Below are 19,478 nucleotides of genomic sequence, written 5' to 3'. Positions count from 1 at the left end.
AGGACACCCGTTCCCATCCAGTCCACCTCTATTAAGGTGGCATCCGTGATTACACCCATTTAAATGGTTGGGAAACCAGCACTCTGAGCATTTAGGTCACTTAGGTCATTTTACCAAAGGTAACGCAGCTTGTGAGAAGCAGAGCTGGGACTTGCCTGCCTCCAGCCAGTGGGCTGTAGTCACTGACTTATGCTAAACGGTCTTTTAGAAAGGCCACTGGTTGCACTAAGTGGCCCCTTGGGTGACAGCTGCAGTAGGGCTGTACCTGGCTGGTTGAGAGGATGAACCGGTTGCTCATCAGGTATGTTTCATCTGTGAACATCTCAGGCAACTCCTTGCATGTGTCCCGGGCCAGCTCCCGCAGCGCCAGCAAGTGGTTGTCGATGGCCATCCCTGTTATGGCCTGGGTAGTTGGGGACAAAGGACAGGAAATGAGACAGAGGCTCCTGTGCCCTCTTCCCTTGCCCCCACCCCTTCTCTAGTCCACAATGCTAATAGCTACTGCTAGGGCCACAGCTTGCACTTACCCAGTGCTTGCTGCAGATAATATGTGTGAGTGGCCGCCCAGGACTGACCACTCTACTACTCAGACCCTTCCTATGTGCACAAGGCAAATCCAGAGCAGGCTGGGTTCTAAAATGAGCATGCCTGAGTTAAAGGTCTATGAGTCTCAGTATCCCCTGCCTCTCAACCCCCGCACGGTCATTGCTGACCATACACTGCGTATGACCACTCACATGGAAGGGGTGGGGTGGGCACCCCTACTTACTTGTTAGGTAGAGGAGGAGTCTGGGGAGGAAGATGAGTGTGGGCCCTGGTGAAGCAAGGAGAGGGCTGCTCAGGCTGTCCCTGGGCACTCTTACCACAACCAACACTTAATCCTCCAGCAGGAGTCCAAGGAATGAGGGATAGAGAACATTAAGGTCTGTTCCTAAATCTTGGTTCCTATTTCATGGGCTCAAAATCAGTTCAACTAAACTGGATTTACAATCAAAGTAATCATTCTGAGACAGGAACTAGACATTTCAGCAGAGGCTCTGCTGATGTTTGCAAGGGGAAAGCTTATTGAATGAATAAAGATTTTTTTCTTTTTATCACAAGCTACTTGAACACTTATCAAAGGATAAGATAATAGCAGTGGAGACTCCAGAATGAATATGTGGGTGGAGCTCAGAGGTGGTGGTGTGGCTGGAAGTTGGGCAGTGGGGCCATGGTACTCATTTCATTTCTTTCCCACTTGAGGCTGCATGTGTACACACAAATTGGTTTTGCTTGGATTACATGTTTATTTGGGGCAGTTTTGGGAGCTGATGGAGATTTGACTACCTCTGGTCTACAGTCGTAATCTCTGTTCCACATCAGGGTAATTGTAAATCTTGGGAGGTTCACAGTTATGTAAGGTGGCCACTTAAGCTGTTAAAGCCCCACTTAGGAGGAAGCCTTCATCACGATGAACGTTGTTCAAGTTTACAAGGCACGTTTTGGGATTTGACAGCTGTTCTTTTTCAGTGGAGAATGAATGCATAAAGATGATTCAGAGGCCCCAGTCTCTTCAGATGCACTTAATTATAGGCTGAAAAGCCATGTTATACAACCACAGCTCACTTTTAGACGTGCCCTGTTAGGACAGGGGGGATGAACTCAGAATCTGTCTACAAAGTGAGTGGACTTCTAATTTCTCTGGTGACCTCTGCTTAATTGCTGATTTGTGTAGATCTATAGAAGCAGCTGCTCTGTGCAGCAGCCATCTCCCTGCCTTCCCCACCTGGAGCTCGCTGTAGCAACTGGGGTTGATTTAACAGATTGTTTGGATTAAGGCCATGAGTAGTAATGAGTAAAATGATTCATCGTTCAGTCCTTCATTCATTCAGGGAATCTTACTTGAGCATCACACTATGTGCCCAATGCTTCTGGGTGCTGGGGGTGGAGGGTGTCATGAAGGAAAAGCATAAGGTGCTGTGAGAATCTGTGATGGAGTCTCTGAAACACACTTGCTTCTTCACTGGGATGTCCTTCTCCCACTACCACAACCAAATATAGCTGTCAGAGAGCAAAAGCTTTCCTTGCTTCTTTCCCCTGTCCCTTACTCCACTCAGCCAACCAGGCACCAGACTCAGCCAACCAGGCACCAGACTCAGCACAAAGCATTTTTATAGCCCTGCCCTTTCCACCCCCATCTCTTTTATTTAGCTGTTCTCGTCAACTTAAAATTGTTAATACAGTCGAACCCTAGGGCTTTACAAGATATTTTTCTAAATCTTTCATAAGCATTTAAATTATTACCAAAATTATATATTTATATAGTTTAAAACCCCAAAGAAGCTAAAGAATTCTGTCAATTTGCCAGGTCTGATTCCTACTCCACAGAGGCAACCATTTTTAGCTATTTAATTTTCTTAGTTCTAAGTAACAGTCTTAGGCTGCCATCACTACATTTTCCAGCTTTATCTATATCTTCTTGTTATAGAAGATGAAACTCTGCCTCTTTTATACTCTTGCTCCCCAAATATTCTTCCATTCTCCCATTCTCTCAATAGAATTACATTTAACTCTTCATTGTTTGATCGGTATTCAGTGTTCACATGATTATAATTATGCAAGTATTCACAGGGGAGTCTCATGGTGTATTATGATTAGATTTCCTTTCTTACTCATCTTTGGTTTTCCTTGGAATTGACAATTTTTAAATGATTAAATTATGATTTCCCTCACTTGCTTAGCTTTCTATGTATCTATAACTAATTGGTTCCTAAGCTGTCAGTCAGAAGTGTAAAACTTTTCTTAATACATTCAAATAAATCAGATAGCTTATCAATTTCATCCCACCTCTCACTTCTTGCTTCTCTATGGTCCCTATGTCTGCTGAACAAATGTCAACTTGGGATCTCCCTTTACTTTCATCCTCTTTCTCTCTTTCTTGTGTTGAACCTTCTGATTTTTGGAGCCCATGATTTCTTTTATATTTTATCTCTTACTTTAGGTCTATATCGTCCAATAGTTTTACAAGAAAGAACGCTTAATAAGTAAAACTTTTGAGAACTTGTCTGTCTGAAACTTTCTTCTGTCTTCAAAGCTGATTATAGTTTAGCTGGGTATAGAATATGCATTAAAAATCACTTAGCCTCAGAGTTTGAAGACATTACTCCATTATCTTCCACCTTCCACTGATGCTGCTGAGAAGTCCAGTTACACTTTTATTTATTTATTTATTTATTTATTTATTTATTTAGTATATTTTTTATTGGAGTTCGATTAGCCAACATATAGCATAACACCCAGTGCTCATCCCATCAAGTCAGTTACACTGTTATTCCTGATCTTTGACCTTGATTTTTTTCTGAGAGATTTTAGGATCTTCTCTTTGACCTTTGTGTTGTGAAATTTCCTTGGTATGAATATTTTAATCTATTATGCAAGGTACATGGCAGAGTTTCTCAATGTCTTGAGACTCTCAATGAGACTCAAGCTCATGTCTTGCCAATTCTGAGAAATTTTCCTGAATTATTTTGTTGTTTCTCTCTTCGCCCATTTTTTCTTCCTGGACATTTATTACTGGGGTTTTGATCCTCCAGTACTGAGCCTTTTTTCCTGTCCTGTATTTCATTTCTTTGTTTTGTTGATATTTTGGGAAGATTATTTCATTTTTATCTCCCAATGCCCCCATTGCATTTTTTTCTACTGTATTTCTCCCCAAAGTTATTTTTATTTCCTCCAGAAAGATTTTTTTATTTTCATGTCCTTATTAATGAATGCAACAAGTTCATTATCCTTCAGAGGATCTCAATTATAGTTTTTAAAAATGTTCTCCTGCTTCCTGCCTTGTTTTAATTTCCTTGAAGCTTCTCTTAAATTATTTTTAGTTTTAGTTTTAGTTTTTTTCTTAAATTATTTTTAAAAATTAAACAAAATTTTAAAAATTACACAGAAATGTTTGTACTGGTTTCCATGTTTTATATTAGCAGATCTCCTCAATGTCTGATGATTTTTGGCTATTTGTTTATATCTCAGAATAAAGCACAAGAAGGATGATTAGAAGATACATGTGTAAGCCTGTGTTTGCCATCTGGTAGACTTTACTGGGAGGTGAGCCAGCCAGGCTGTTTCATTGGGCACCCTAACTATCAGTGTCTGTGACTTTGTTCTCTTGGCCTGGTTAGTCTCACCACTGAGAAATCCTCTAACCTCATGTTTGGGGAGAGGTGGTAATAAAAGTGCTTCCTGGTATACCTGGAGCTGAATATGTAGACTTTGATTAATCACCCTGTTTAGTTTGATTAACTTTCCCTGAGCTCAAGCTGGTGTTCCCAAATCTAGAGTCCTCTGTCTTCAACTTTTCCAGAGCTTCTAGCCTACCATTGAGAAAGAGGAAGGTAGTGGGCCTGGCTGCATGGGGTAGTAGAAAGGAGCTGAGGTTCTAACTGCTTCTTAAATAGATCATCAACCAATCCTCTTCAGCCCTATATGCACTTGTATTTTTGGTGGGTACCTCCAATGACTGAGCCATTCTGAGGTTCTGCAGTACGATTCATTGGGCTCCTGGGTCTCCCTTACTATTTTCTTGGGTTTCAGCTTCCTCTGGTTTGCTAAGTTACTTGTCATCTCTTCTACTTTCCAACTCTAAAATTTTGCTGTTCCCTCTTTTCCCATTCTCTTTGCCTAGTGTATTCGTGGCTTAAGAAAACTCCTTCGCTGATATTTTTGAGCATTTCAGAGGGAGTGACAGTAAACCCTTGTGTCCACTGTGTTTATTTATTTTTTAATTTTTTAATTTTTATTTATTTATGATAGCCAGAGAGAGAGAGAGAGGCAGAGACATAGGCAGAGGGAGAAGCAGGCTCCATGCACCGGGAGCCTGACGTGGGATTCGATCCCGGGTCTCCAGGATCGTGCCCTGGGCCAAAGGCAGGCGCCAAACCGCTGCGCCACCCAGGGATCCCTCTTTTTTTTTTTTTTTTTTTAATGTCCACTGTGTTTAAACAGAAGTTGGTGTCTTCCTCTTCAATCTCTTGCCCCTGGTCTATGTCAGTCCTTAGCTCTACCAAAATATTACATAGGTTCCTAATTAGTGTCACTGAGTGTTGACAGACCGTCCCTGCTCCAACTTTTCTTTCTTCTACCTGGTCACCAGAGTAAACCTTGTGACAGAAATATCCCATATCATAAACTCCTCTGCTCCTCTGTCCTTTGCAAGCTGCACACACTGAACTACTTGCTTTTCCTCCAATGTGTCTTATGCTTTCAAGATTCTTTGCCTTTGCACATAATGTTCCCTTCTGGGGCCATTCTTCTCTTCTATGTCCACCTGACAAGCACCTCTTCAACCTTCAAGTCTCATATCAAGTACCACTTCTTCTGGGAAGTCTTCCTAGATTTCCCAAGCAGAGGAACTAGCTTGCCCCTCTATGCTCTCTTCTACTTCCTGAGAATTCTTTTCACATGGGATGAAATTTATCATTTAAGGGCTTTTCCTCCCAGTTATTCCCTAAGGACAGGATTTATGGACTTCACCTTTAATTCCTACAACCCAGTGTTTGTCTGGCATAAAGCAGGAAAGCCAAAAATACATGAGAGTGAGCTTGATTTTTTCCCCAAACAGAATGAACACTTAACTCTTCAGATGAATTAGGAACCTGGTAACTGAATTGGAAAGAAGTCTACATTGGCTAGTTCTACAACCCAGATAATGCATTGTACTTATTTTCAAGTATATAGAGTGAAAATCAGTCAACCCCTTTTCTTTTCTTTTCTTTTCTTTTCTTTTCTTTTCTTTTCTTTTCTTTTCTTTTTTTCTTTTCTTTCTTTTCTTTTCTTTTCTTCTTTTCTTTTCTTTTCTTTTCTTTTCTTTTCTTTTCTTTCTTTCTTTGTTTTTTAAAAGATTTTATTTATTTATTCATGAGACACAGAGAGAGGCAGAGACATAGGCAGAAGGAGAAGCAGGCTCCCCATACAGAGCCCGATTCGGGACTCAATCCCAGGACCCCAGGATCATTCTGCTGAGCCACCCAGGCATCCCAGTCAACCCCTTTTCATAGGTTATGTGATCCTTCAATGGCTATATCAGAATGATTTTCAATTAATATACTGATCACCAGTCCAAGTAGTAGCTTATTCTCTGTTGTTTGTATGGAAATTATGGCTCTGCCATGCTAGAAAACAAACTATTTCCCTAAACAAAACATTTCCTTTAAAATTTTGATTTTGGGTTGCCTCAGTGGCTCAGTGGGTTAGGCTTCTAACTGTTGATTTCAGCTTAGGTCATGATCTCAGGGTTGTGAGACTGAGCCCTGTGCCGGGCTCTATGCTGGGCATGGAGCCTGCATAAGATTCCCTCTCTTTCCCTCTTCTTCTACCCCTCCTCCTCTGCTCTCTCTCTCTCTAAAAAGAAACAAAAGTAAAAATAAATAAAATTTTGATTTCACTATTAATCTTGAGCAAAGAATTTTTATTCATAAGCAATATAAATTAAAAAAATAAGAAAGCGAAACAAGCCCTAGGTGGCAATAAATACTGCCTCACCTGCAAAGATGAAAGGTGTACAAACCACTACAGTTTGCCAGGCTTGGCCACCATCCCTCACATTTGACTTCTCCTGTTGTATAAACTGTAAGGTGCTATACATATATGGTGCTATTATTATCATTATTGTCTTTTCAAAGACCATTCATTGTATTCTTTTTTTTAAAAGATTTTATTTATTTATTCATAGAGACAGAGAGAGAGAGAGAGAGGCAGAGACAGGCAGAGGGAGAAGCAGGCACCATACAGAGAGCCTGACGTGCGACTCGATCCCGGGTCTCCAGGATCACACCCTCGGCCGCAGGCGGCGCTAAACCGCTGCACCACCGGGGCTGCCCCCATTCATTGTATTCTTATAAAATCCATGTAAAAATGAGTGCTGTGTTACCCAGTTTCTAAAAATAAGAAAAAGACTCTGAAACACATGGCTTTGGCTAAGTTGCTGTTTAGTTGGTGGCCCAGCTCCCACCCGGGTCCTGTGCCATGGCCCTATGCCTGCAGATCCAGCTTTGGGCTCAGCCTACAGTCATGAGCTCCCCCAAGAAGAGGCACTGCATCACTCACCATGACTGTGTACTCAGTCTGGGCTCGGATGGCATCCTTTAGGAGCTGCAGCTTCTCTGAATCCTGTCAACAGACCAGAAATAAGGCTTTAAGGAGCTACTCAGTGACAAACAAGCTACAGGAACTGGCTGTCACGGAGTCCAGCTGACAGGCAGCCCACAGCTGCCTTGCTGGCCTCCTAGAGACTCCTCAGGCGGAGCAGGACTCACGGGCACAGCAGCTTTGTGGTCAGTAATGGCTTTCACAAAACTCAGTGCCTCTGGAGTCGCGGATCGAATGTTGTCCACACGGCCCTCCTGGAATCGGCGGATGGATGCACTCTCATAGGTGGGCACGAGTCTCCTGTGGAGCCTGCATAAGATGAAAGATGAATGGCAAATGGTGTTGCAGTCTCAGGAAACCATAAACGCTGAAAGAAAAATAGCCTCTGCAGGCTTTATTTTTACAGTTCTGACTCTACTTGGCATAGTATTTCATTTTAATGTTAATAGAATTCTAGAGGAGATTTCCTAAAGATGAGTGTCAGGGAGTCAGTAATATGAAGAGCTATGTATGCTTTCATATACTCCTGACACTGTGTGGATATAAAATAAATAAGTGACTGGCAACTTTTCAAAAAATCCCAGTCTGGTGGGAAACCTAGAATTTTCTTTGAGACCTGATGAGTGTTTGATTGAAAGCACAGAATGGAATACTTGTGTAATTAATCATTCATACCCTTGAGGGAATCTTGTTTTATTTAGAATAATTCAAGCATGACCTGTGGATTGAGGCAGGGAGGGGGCTTTAGTGATCATGAGTGGAGAATGCTGCATAGACCAGCCTGACCCGGGGCAGCTGAGCTTCCAACAGACCCATGGGTGCCATGGCTGTGCCTCTCCTCCGCGTTGTCTGTGACAGGCTCCCCACACCAGCTAGGGAGAGTCCGTTGCTTAGGCATGTGAACCAAGTGAGCACTCCAAGGCTTGCACACCTGCCTGGCACACATCTTTCTTATCAGTCAGTAAAGTCTTTGGTGTTAGTGGTGGGCAGGAGAAAGACACAGAATCACAGAGGGGTAGTGACAGCGTAACATCACACACAAGTCATGGTCCTGCATGCTGGCCTCATTGGGGCATGTATCTCCCATGTTGGGTCAGCTCTAGGAGGAGGAGGGCCAAGTGTGGTTCAGCACAGTGCTTGACATTGTATCTTGGTGAGAACGTGAATAACTTTCTGTACACCTCTGTCTCCTTCCTCCTCCAGGAAGGACTCTGGCAAGGAGCTCACTTCTTGTATCTCTATGGCCCCTGGAGGCAAATGCCATGCTGAGCACAAAAGTAGAGGAAATCATTGGCCAGTCACTGATCAACCTCAATTTAGGCAGCTTTCAGGTTTCTGCTGAATCTAGGGGCAGATTAAAAAAAATTTTTTTTGTTGTTGTTATGGCTTGGACTCTGAAGAATGTTCTCTAATGAAAGCAGATCCTATTTTGGCTGTTGGCTGAGCCCAGGAGCCTCTGGCCATGTCCACTGTTGGCCAAGTCGAGTGCCACAGAGATCACTTGAGGGTGGAGGAGGCGGTGCTCTGAGTCAGGTCCACTAGCCCCTCCTATCTCTGGAACTGAAATGCTCTCTGAAGGAACAGGTTCCAGCAGGACCTGGACGTCATGGCCCATCTCAGCCACATGCCAGTATGAGAATGGAGACCATGGTTCTAGACACCAGGTGCTGCCACAGCTCAATGTCAGTGGGATCACTGTGTCTCCACCACAAGAACAGATCAGGTGGAGTGACATCAATCTTCTCCAAGGAGTCCCAGTGCTCAGAGTGGCTGTGCCCACATGGGTGCTATCTGCTCACTAGTGAGACCTCCTTGCCCTGGCCTTATTGCAAGGTCACTCTATGCTCCCTCTGCCCCCATATATGCAAAATAAAAACAGGTCCTGGTGGGGTCCTGTGCCAGTGTATGAGCTGTTGCTTTGGGAACAGTGGAACCAACAGGATCAGCCTTGTCTTGAGGATGATCTACTGTGCATTTTAGTTTAAGTCTCCTATAAAAGACCATTTGGCCTTCCTGCCTTGTCTTCAATCTCTACTTTTTTCTCTCCCCCAACACAGAGCTACCACTAGAGAGATTTTTCTAAAGCACAGACCGGACTGTGTCACCCCCAGATAATACTCCTGTAGTGTCTTCTCAGGTCTGTGACTCAGTCCCTGATACCTACTCTATGCCTGGTGTGTGAGATACCCAGAGGGTCAGGTTTGGGAGAAATGGTCTAGAAAACAAAATTGACAAATCAATGAACAAGGTAGCTCACATGAACAACAACTGCCATGAAAGAAAAAGAGAGAACAATGTGATAGGCCAGAAAGCTGGGTGGTGAGGGGGTCTGAGGTGGCTGCTTTAGGTAAATGGGTCATGGAAGGCCTCTGAGGGCTGACACCCTCTGGGCAAAGACCTGAGGGATGGGAGGAGCTGGCATGTGAAGAGTGGTGGTGGCAGCAGGTGGGTGGGTGCACCGAGGCATAGCCAGAGTAAAGGGCTGGAGGCAGGAGAGAGCTTGGGAGCAGGGCCCAGCAGAGACTAGTTCACAGGGAGCCTTTCTAAACCTGGACTTTGTTCTGCACAGGGTGGGAAGCCACTGGGAAGGTTCAAAGTGGTAAGTGATAGAATCTGATTTGCATATTTCAAAGGCTATGATTCATGAAGCTGAGCATGGGAAGCAGAGCTCCCTGGGGGAACATGCTGCAGCTAAGCAAGCATGAGTTGATTAGGAAGAGGGCCAGTAGCCATGGAGCTGGAAGATAGAGGGTGGGTCTGAGAGACATCTGGAGGAAGAACATGGGGGTGGCATGGGTGAGAGAGGAGAGACAGGGATGAATCAAGGATGAGTTCACATTCTCTGACTTGACCCACAGGGGGATGGTGGTTCCATGTCCTTATCAAGAAACAGGGCACAGCTACAGGGGCCAACGTGGGCTGGGTGAGGACAGGAGCAGGAGCAGTCTCCATTGCCCACCTTGTTAGCTCAGTTTTCCGGCTTTTTGAGCTCTGTGCACATGGGCCTTTGCTTGGGCAATTTCCTGACTGTGAGTCCTTCCTTCTCTTTTCTGGGATTGAATTCACACTTTGAATCCCAGTTCAGGTGGCACCTCTTTCCATGCAGCCTGCCCTGGTTGTCCCATCTTCTAAGCTCACAGAAAGTCGTTCCTCCCTCCAGGATGCTTCTAGTCTCTAGAGTCTAGAGCAGTTTGTCAGGCAGCCCACCTGAGCAGAGTCATTCTGCTGTCAGGCTTTGCTCACCTGTAGAAGGCCAGCTGGAGGGCCACCTGGATGAAGGCATCAGGACTGCATTTCTGCTTCTTAATGAATGTTTTCCCGAAGATGTCAAACTTGTAAACAGTGAAGTCGAGATTCTTTACTATTCTGTGGAAGAAACAGAAGAGATGCTACTACATGCAAAATAGAATGCACACACTGCAAAGTCTAACCAAGTTGCTCAAGCTTGATCTATGACTCTCGAGGACACGGTCCTTGCCCACCAGGAACATAGCAGGTGTCAGAGACAGGCCTTGACATACGGAAGTGGCAGATGGCATGCCAGATCAGGGTTCCTCTGAGCTGAAGAGGAGGCTTCGTTGGGCAGGGCAGTGGCCCTGCTTCTGGGGGTAGGGGGTGGGGGTGGCTGGGGGCAGGGAGGGGCCTGGGGGCACTGGGGCCTGGGAAACATTTGCATGGGCAGGGAGAACACTGCCCACAAACAAAATCCTAGAAGCCCATTGCTCACAGAAGTGGGCCTGAAAGAGGCAATGCATCTGTTTAGGAAGGTGTTTGTCTCACATCCTGATTCTTTTGGCATCCTGGCCATTCTGCAGACTTGACACACCACTTTTGCCCAAGGAAAAGCCCATTTCTCAGATAAGCCTTATCTCTTCAGAAGAGTCCTCCCTGTTGTTCTATGAGAAGAAATGCCTGGAGCCTCCCTGGTGGTCAAGGTCACCACTGCAAGGGCTGCTCATTTGGGCTTTGCTGGTAACTGTGAACCCATTTTACCTGGAAACTACTGTTGAGCTTCCCAGGTCTTTACTGCCCATGAGTCACTGTCAGAATAATAGGTCGATTCCCTGAGTCTCCACTGAGACCCCTGAGCACTGATCTCCCCCTACCAATATTGACCGGTCTCTCCCCCATGATGAGGCTGGGCTCTGGGCTGACTGTCCACTGGGGCAACATTTGGCAGGGTCCACACTATCTGTCCACTGGCTGTATGTGAATGCAGAGCCCTGGGTAGGCAACCCCAACCCTCCACTCACATACTTCCTCAGGACTCAGATGCTCTCCTTGAATTATTCCCCCTGCCTCATGGGAGCTGAGCTCTCAGGCGGCCGTGCCAGGTTCAGGGGACCTAGGGAGACTCATCCCTCAGTCCCCAGCCTTCTAGCTGACTGTCCCTGGACAGGCTGAGCTCATGGTCACACAGACACCTGGAAACCTCTTGCTCAGACTGTGCACTCAGCCCCTTCAGGCAGCTCCTCCTGCTTTCCCACTTTCAGGCTTCTCTTGGCTCTCCAGCTCTGGAAAGAGAACCTTAGGGGCCCCACTCAGATCTCTGAAAGTAGAGTGGGCACCTTTCTCCATCCCGGGCTGGCCCGCCCACCAACCCACTCTCCTAGAGGGCTGCTCATCCCAAGAATAGCCCTGTAAGGTTGGATATTAGCACGATTTGTAGATGAACAGCCAAGGTCTCTCCGACTTTCCTGCCACAGCCAGCCAGCCCCCACAGCAGCTTGCAGCAGACTTGTCCTCCCTGCCCTCCGAGCCTGACCATGATCGCTCCCGCTCACCCGTGCTCTTCCCACAGTCTCCTCACTGGCTCCCTGAAGCTCCCGCAGGGGCTCCTCCCCATAACACAAGACCAGCACAGCTCTTCACAACGTGGCCTCAACTTCCCTTTAGTGCCTCTGTTCCGGCCATTCTCTCACATGCTGGTTTCAAAAACAGCCTGGATCCTCTATGAACCTGGACAAGCTTGAACAAGCTGCCTTTCTGCCTCTTCTCCAGCTGCCCGCACCGTGAACTATCATCCCTCAAAGCCCATTACTGCCAAGCCTTCCCACAGTGTCCTGGTGGAATTCCACTCCTGTGTCCTCTGTGGGCTCGGGCCTGTATGCCTTTCTCTCTGGTTTGGGCGCTTACTGTGTCACACATGTTTTAGTTTGGGGGACTGCAGTGTGGAGGGCAGGCTCCGTGGCATATTCGTTTCTGTGTCCTCAGCCTTTCTATTATAGTCCTGGCACACTCACATGTTTGATGAGTGAATGAATGAATGAATGAATGCTGTTCGCTGACTGAATGAGGGAATGAACAACCAAGGGCCAGATCTAATCTAGTTGCCAGCCTGCAGCTGCCACTGTGCTCCTGCAGGTCCCCTTCTCCTGCGCGGGGGTCTGAACTGCCTCTCAGCCCTTGGGGAGAAAGGCCCCCTTGTCTAGTTGCGGTATAAGTTCAAGCAAATTGAAATAGCTTGGATTCAAATGACCTATTCAAACCAGTTGTTTATTACTCCCCCCGAAAGCAAGGGAATGATTTCCTCACCTTGACTCTGCTCAGGCAGGTGAAACCCATGAAAAAATAGCTCCATGTTTGCATTTTATGGAAATGATGGAGACCTCTGCAATGTTATTTCCCCAAGAGTTAAACTCCCCTTTAGTTTGACTAACATTTCCATGAGGGGGCAGGCGAGGGGAGGCAGAAGAGCTGGGGTCTTGGGAAGCTTCCAGGGTGCCTCATCATCCCCACTGGAGGGGCCTGGGGTGGGGGTGGACATGGGGTGACCCCAGAGCATCACCCTCAAAGAGACTTGCACTTTCTACCGTTGAAGTTTTTCCGCCGAGGAGGCTAAGAGGCCTTGAATTTCTGGGGAGCATTTCCAACGCAGCCTCCTAGGGGCCGGGAGCTCACTGACAGAGTCGGCTCGGACCAGCTTCTTGCCACTCTTCACCCTGCTGGCACAAAGAGGCGACCACCTGAAGCCGGAGCTGGGGGCTGCAGGCAGCAGTTCCTGCCCTCTGCAGTCCTCCTAGCTGGTGGAGCTTCAGTGAGCTGCCCCCTGGATCGACTGCACAGATAAATAGACTGACGCTTGGTCGGAGATGCCACCCAAATAAGCACATGGCACAGCCAGGATTCCGGCCAGTTCCACCTGACTCCAGAGCCTGGTGTTTACTTTCACGTTTCCTGCTCCACCACATTCTACAACTGACACTTAGGAAACAGTTGGAGAAAAATTGAAGAAGCAAACTGTGTTGTTTTGTCTATGAGGGCTGGTATGGGCTTTTAGGGATTCTAAAGAGTTCCTAAAGCATGGAAGAGATTTAGAACTTAGATTCAGGGAGAAGATTCTGGACAGGAGGGAATGAGCAAAACACAAATTGTTGGAAGGAACCCAGTGTGTTTAAGGGATAAGAAGCACTCAGTCCAGCCAGCTTGGAAGCTAGGGAGGAAGGTCCAGCCCAAGGAGATGGAGGAGGTGCAGCTCAGAGACCTCCCCTCCTTTGTGCTGGATCAACAATCGGCCCAGCTCTGACTCAGAACAAGTGCTAGGTATGGATCTGGGCTTCCCTGGGCCAAAGCAGACGTTCCTTTTTGGCTGAGAATTCTTGGCCATGCTTCCCCTCACTGCCTTCACTGTGGTCCTGTCTGCCCCTTCTGTCTGTGGCAGATAAAAGTATATGATGTCAAATTGGTTTTCAAATCCATCTTTTGCTAAGACACTTTCCAGACTAATGCAGCCCCCCGGTGGCCACCCACATTTTTCTTGGTCAGCTTGGAGGCCCCTTGGCAGTCTGGTTTTGCCTCCCATGGCTGCTGCTGAGGGGCCCTGCCCCCAGACTCACATGTGCTTCAGCAGATGCTCTGTGCACTGAACCAGGACGATGCCGTCAAATGGGGAGTGTTCACACACTACGCCACAAGTGCCATCTCGTCCCACCACAAACTGCAACAAGGAAGAAAAAGGTGAGTGGATCTTAGGTAGAGTCTGCATTTCAGACTAGCCCCTTGGTTCCAGGCCAGGTCTTCCAGGCCTCTAAGGGGGATCTCTCCTCCAAGGATACCAAAGCATGTTATCTCTGGAAAAGAATGCTATATGAAATTGCCATGACCTGAGAATATGGCCTCAAGATAGCTCTATGATGTCACCGCCTTCCCAGACATGATCTGGGCAGTGAGGCCGGAGGCCAAAGTTCTGTGACTAAAGGAGCCCAGTGACTCCTAAGAGCTCACACTGAAGCTGTGCACACTTTCCTTAGCTCATGGGCAAGTTCCTTTGGCTTAAGTACTGTTTCCCCCTCATGGTGTGTAACAGGGCCACAATCCTACACAGCCTTGTGTGATCATGTGTCTAAATGGAACCTGTGCATTTAGCCACCATTGATTTTATTCCCAGGATCTAGACCAGGGTCTACCTGGTAGTAGGTGCTCAGTAACTTGGTTGAATGAGTGAATGAGAGGTAATGATCCAAGTTGGATGGTGTGCAGATTCCTAGGGAGAAATGAACTGTCATTTGAAGGGAGTGAAGGAAAGGTGTTCTGAGGATGCTCCACTAACTGCTGCCTGGGCTTCCCTTCAGGGACCTGGACTCCAGGTCTGCCACACACCCCGGCAGCTGGGAAATCTTCAACAAGACATCTCAGCTCTCTGGCTTCAGTGTGATCCCACTGAAAATGGATCCAATAAAACCCAGTTCACAGGATTGATAGGAGGATTGGAGAGAAGGTATAGGAAAGGTCCACAGCCTTTGTACTTAGCTAACTTCAAAAAGGGACATACTCAGCACATACAGAAATGCTGGGAAAAAATAATGAGAATGTGAGATTTGATTGTTAATGTATGACCTGGATAAGGTGAGGCTGCCCATAGTTCAGCTCAGCACAGCGTCACATGCAAGAGAGTCTAGTCCACCATCCGCAAACAAACCAGCAAACAAACAAGCTATTGGCATTCTTACTGATGCTCTTCTAGGGCACTGGCACAGTCAAACACATGTGAGCTGACTCCCCTGATGTCTTCTCCGGTCCCTCACGTGCCAGTGTATATAGTGTGCCCGAATCTTTACTCCTACTCTTTTTTTTTTTTTTTTTTAATTTATGATAGTCACACAGAGAGAGAGAGAGAGAGGCAGAGACATAGGCAGAGGGAGAAGCAGGCTCCATGCACCGGGAGCCCGATGTAGGATTCGATCCCGGGTCTCCAGGATCGCGCCCCGGGCCAAAGGCAGGCGCCAAACCGCTGCGCCACCCAGGGATCCCTACTCCTACTCTTTAAACGACCTCCCCACATGGTCTTTCTCAAGGCTGATCCTTGCAGGTTCTTTTCTCTTTTTCCCCAATGTCCTCTGCTTTTCCATCCTGAGACTAGCTCCTGATCTTTTCAGTTCAGGTCCATGGAGCCTGTTTGGCTTTCCCAGCTCATCTGATCATCTGTCCTGCCTCTGAAAAGAGTCCAGGGGTGGGCACAGTCACCCATGTGAGGCAGGAGGGGAAGACTGTGCCCACTCATGCATTAGTGCTTTTCTGTTCTTGCCACTGCAACAAAAGGGAGGAAAAGAAAACCACTACCCTGGCTTGCTATGTTTCTGGTTCTGTACTTCCATTATATCATTTCATTCCCATAGCTGCTCCATGAAAGATAACAAGCCATTAGCACCACTGTGGAGGCTAAAATAGCCAGCACAGCAGCAAGAGAACTCATCAGAAATAGTAGAATCAATATGCAAACCAATAAAAAGCATATAGGGGCCAGAGAAAGAGAAAAATGAAATGTTGCTTATTGGTGGGTGAGATACTAGCCCAAAGCATAGCGATCGTTGGCTATTTAATGTGGTCATTGTGAAAGTGGGGTGGCTTTAAAAATAAACAAGGTTCAATTCAGGATTGACACAGGGGAGAAAAAAGGTTGGAGGAACAGAAAAGAATGGACCCAACCTCAACCTCACCTGCACCTGCTGGAGTATTTTTCTCCAGGTCAAACTGAGTGTCATGTTTCTGAATTGATGTCATGAGAATGAAAAATATATGAATTGCTTTATTTCATTTTATGACTTTCCTTGTATGGAGATGCTGGACTGTCCTACTTCTCAGGGATGGAATGTAGTGTGTTGAAATGGCCAGCAGGTAGGAGCGATGGAGATTCAGAAAAGCTGGCCTCTCTGGGCATCAGACATGATTCTTGCTGAATGTGTTGAGGAAGTGTTGAGCGGGCCCCCAGGATACCCCCACCTTACAGTGTGTGCTGGGAGATGGGGAATGAGCCCCAGCTCTGACCCAGAGGTCCACACTCCTGGCCCAGGCTACAGGAAGGTTGGGAGTTTGAGTTGGGTTTGGTCACTTGCTCCTGAGAAGAGTTCCGGCCAGTCCAGAGGCTGATACCAGTGGCACATTTCCAGTGCCTTCAGCTCCCTTGGCCCCAGATGCAGCATAGGCCAGGGAGTGAGCATCTGCTGACTCAGGCCCCTGGCCAAGCCACTGGGGAAGCTTACCTGTAGGGATTTGTCATACCAGCGGTTTGCCCCATTCTTGCTGCAGCCTCCACCATGAAGGAGCTGGAGCGCCCTGTTGGTGTCGTTGAGATCCACACCTCCTGGGGCGTCCAGGCACACGAGGCAGATGCAGCGTTCAATCATATCCAGGGCGTCCCGGTTGGTGGAGTCTGCAGGCCAGGCAAACAAGGCCTTAGCACCTACCCTCCAAACCAGGTCTGAGGTCCCCTCCACAGAACCTCACACAGCACAGGCAGGCACACACATGGACACCCAGCCCTTGAGTCAGTTCTGACCTGACTTCTCTCCCAAATCCAGTGGGTGGGCCATGAAATCAGACAGACTGTCCTGAACTTCTGTGTTAATCCCAGCAGCCAGCTTACTGTCATGGTCTCTGCAAGAATCCCACTCACTCTTTAGCTGTGGCCAGATCTTCCCCAGATGGATGGTCGCTGGACCTGCCTTCCAGGATGAAGGGACTCATGGGGGGCCTTCTGCATGGACATTAGACCCTCAGGCCAGCCTTTGCCAGGGGAGGAGCTCCAATTCCTCCATCCAACAGTACTGCTCCCTGATACCCCCCCACCCCTACCACTGCACCAGTTGAGAGCTGCATCTGGGTCCTGAACTAAAATTTTTAAATATTAGGTGCTGAAATTTAAAAATCAGTCCTCTTCATATGAAAAGCTGAAGTAAAGGAGTCAAAGTCTTGCTCTCCCAGCCTCCTGCCACCTCAGCAACTATTTCAATGCAGAGTGCAGATGGAAGGGCCAGGCTGCCCCAAAGCCATATCCACGTGAGCCCATTTGGGTCATTTCAGGCATGTGGAACTCCTCAGGACAAATAGGCTAGGAGCCACTGAGTTGTGCCAGAGATGTGCCACCAAGGCTGCTTGATTTCTCCATGGGGGACAATTGGGTACAGGGTTCCTCCCTGAAGAGAGCTGGGCCAGCCAGATGGGCAGCCTCCTCCACCTCCATCACCTCCTCTACCAGACTTTAGGGCTGGATGCTGTTACAGGATGAGGTGCAGGGTTACCAAGTCCCTGCCAAGTCTCAGAGCATCCTATGCATGGAAGATGGGGTGCAAAGTATTTGGAAGCAAGGGTGCACTGTGGGGAAGAGACTGCTAGCTGCATATGGCAATACCCATTCTCCCTTGAGTTATGGAGTGCTCAGTTTTAGCTTGGCACAGGGGAACCAGAACTAAAGCTGCATTGCCCAGCTTCCCTTAGGGGGAAGCCACACATAGAAATTCTGCTAACAAAATTTAGAAACACTATATGACAGCTTCCAAGAGACTTACTTAAAAATAACTAGCATGTCTTCTTTGCCCTTCCCACTTTCCTCTATTCATTGCTGGGACACAGGTGTGATGGCTGGACCTCTAGCCTCCATTTTGGATCATATGGATGTGGGCCACACCCTTGCAGGGAGATAGAAGAACCCTAGCCACCATGTATCAGCTCTGGGTGACTTACTTCTGGTACACATGAGAGAGAGAGAGAAAAACCTCTGTTTTCCTTAAGCCACTATTATTTTGTGTCCTCTGTCATATGTGGCCAAATGTAATCCTAACTGACCCATCTGGTGATGTTGGGTGCACGTTCTCCTACCGCAAGACTTAGCTGGAGCTGAGAAGCTGCATCCTTGGTTTACCATAGTCTTCTCTCATTCATTCAACCCCCTTGGTCCCTGTAGGTATTGAAATTCAAGGTCCCTGTCCAGGAGGCCATTTGTCAGAGAGAAACATTCTTCAGGCTGAGGAGTCCCCCAAGATGACAGTCAGGACCCTCCCTGCTCCCTCTTGTCCCATCAAGGCAGGCACTTGGGCAGGCCCTGGTCCTGAGTGCTGACCCTTCTATTTACTGTAGTCAGCCCAAGCCCAGGCACCCCCCACCCCCCACCGCCCTGCTCCTGCCCTTCCCCTCCTGACTGGGATCCCACTTCCTGCTGAGTCAGAACTGCCTCTGTCAGAGTCCCTGGCTCTGGAGGCTTCTCTTCTTCCAGAGCCTCAAGCCAAAGGGAAAAAAGAAAAAAAGCCCATAATCTCTCACAGCCATCTGAAATCTGCTTTCCTGAAGTCCAGGGAACATGTGGGAGCAGGTGTGGCTTCCACACCCCCAGCATCAGTGTTGGTCTTGCCTGTGGGCTAGAGCCAGGCACAACACTACCTTCCTCAGGCAGTGAGAGGCCAAGTCCATACACAGTCTGACACTGCCAATGGGAGCCTGTCCTTCCTTATGTCTAGCTAGGGACCCAGGGTGGCCTTCGATGAGGTCCTGTCTGTTCCTCTCTGCTCTTGGCCTCACATTGACCCTCCCTGGGGTATGTGGTGACTTCCCCCTCCCAGTGCAGTCAGCCTTGAGTGGGGCAGTCCCTAAGACCCTTCCCTGGGCCTCCTCAACATGTGCTAGGCACACAATGCTAAGCCCACCTCTGCTGGTCCCTGCTCTGCCCATGTGGTTTCTCCAGTTCATGAGAGGTATCCATGCGTAATCTCATGTGAACAAAATCTCTAGTCCCCACCCATATCCTTCCTCCCACTTCTTGCAAATCCCTCTCACAGAAAGCCTTCTGCTCTGAGGAGAATGAAGAGCAAGCCAGCCCAGCATTGGGTCATCTGTTCCCCATTTCCTGTGTAGAATGAGGGCTTGGAGAGCACTATATTTTCAAGACACACCCTCCTTGATCCTGATGGGGCCAGGATGACTCATTATCTTCTGCATGGCCTCTTGTGCTTTCCTGGAGTCTGATCAACTCCAAGGCTTTAGGCCATGACTTCAGGATCTAAAGGTAAAGGTAACCTGGTTGATGCTCTAGGGAAATTCCCCTTCCCTCTGCTCAAGTGTGGTGTAATCACTGTGTCACCATCTTC

General features: G+C 47.5%; 1 protein-coding gene across 1 annotated transcript in view; it reads right to left on the bottom strand.

Moving 5' to 3' along the window:
• Positions 1–19,478, bottom strand: part of CHAT (choline O-acetyltransferase) — a 52,902-nt gene that overhangs the window by 4,537 nt on the left and 28,887 nt on the right. Inside the window, 7 exon segments of the mRNA XM_035707620.2 lie at positions 266–403; positions 7,081–7,143; positions 7,290–7,431; positions 10,366–10,488; positions 12,936–13,064; positions 13,959–14,059; positions 16,602–16,771. Of these exon segments, the coding sequence (XP_035563513.1) occupies positions 266–403; positions 7,081–7,143; positions 7,290–7,431; positions 10,366–10,488; positions 12,936–13,064; positions 13,959–14,059; positions 16,602–16,771 (866 nt within the window).

This window comes from Canis lupus, chromosome 28, assembly GCF_003254725.2.
Source record: "Canis lupus dingo isolate Sandy chromosome 28, ASM325472v2, whole genome shotgun sequence".
NCBI lineage: Eukaryota > Metazoa > Chordata > Mammalia > Carnivora > Canidae > Canis > Canis lupus.
The sequence above is the reverse complement of the archived record's forward strand: the minus strand, read 5'-3'. Positions and strand labels throughout refer to the sequence as shown.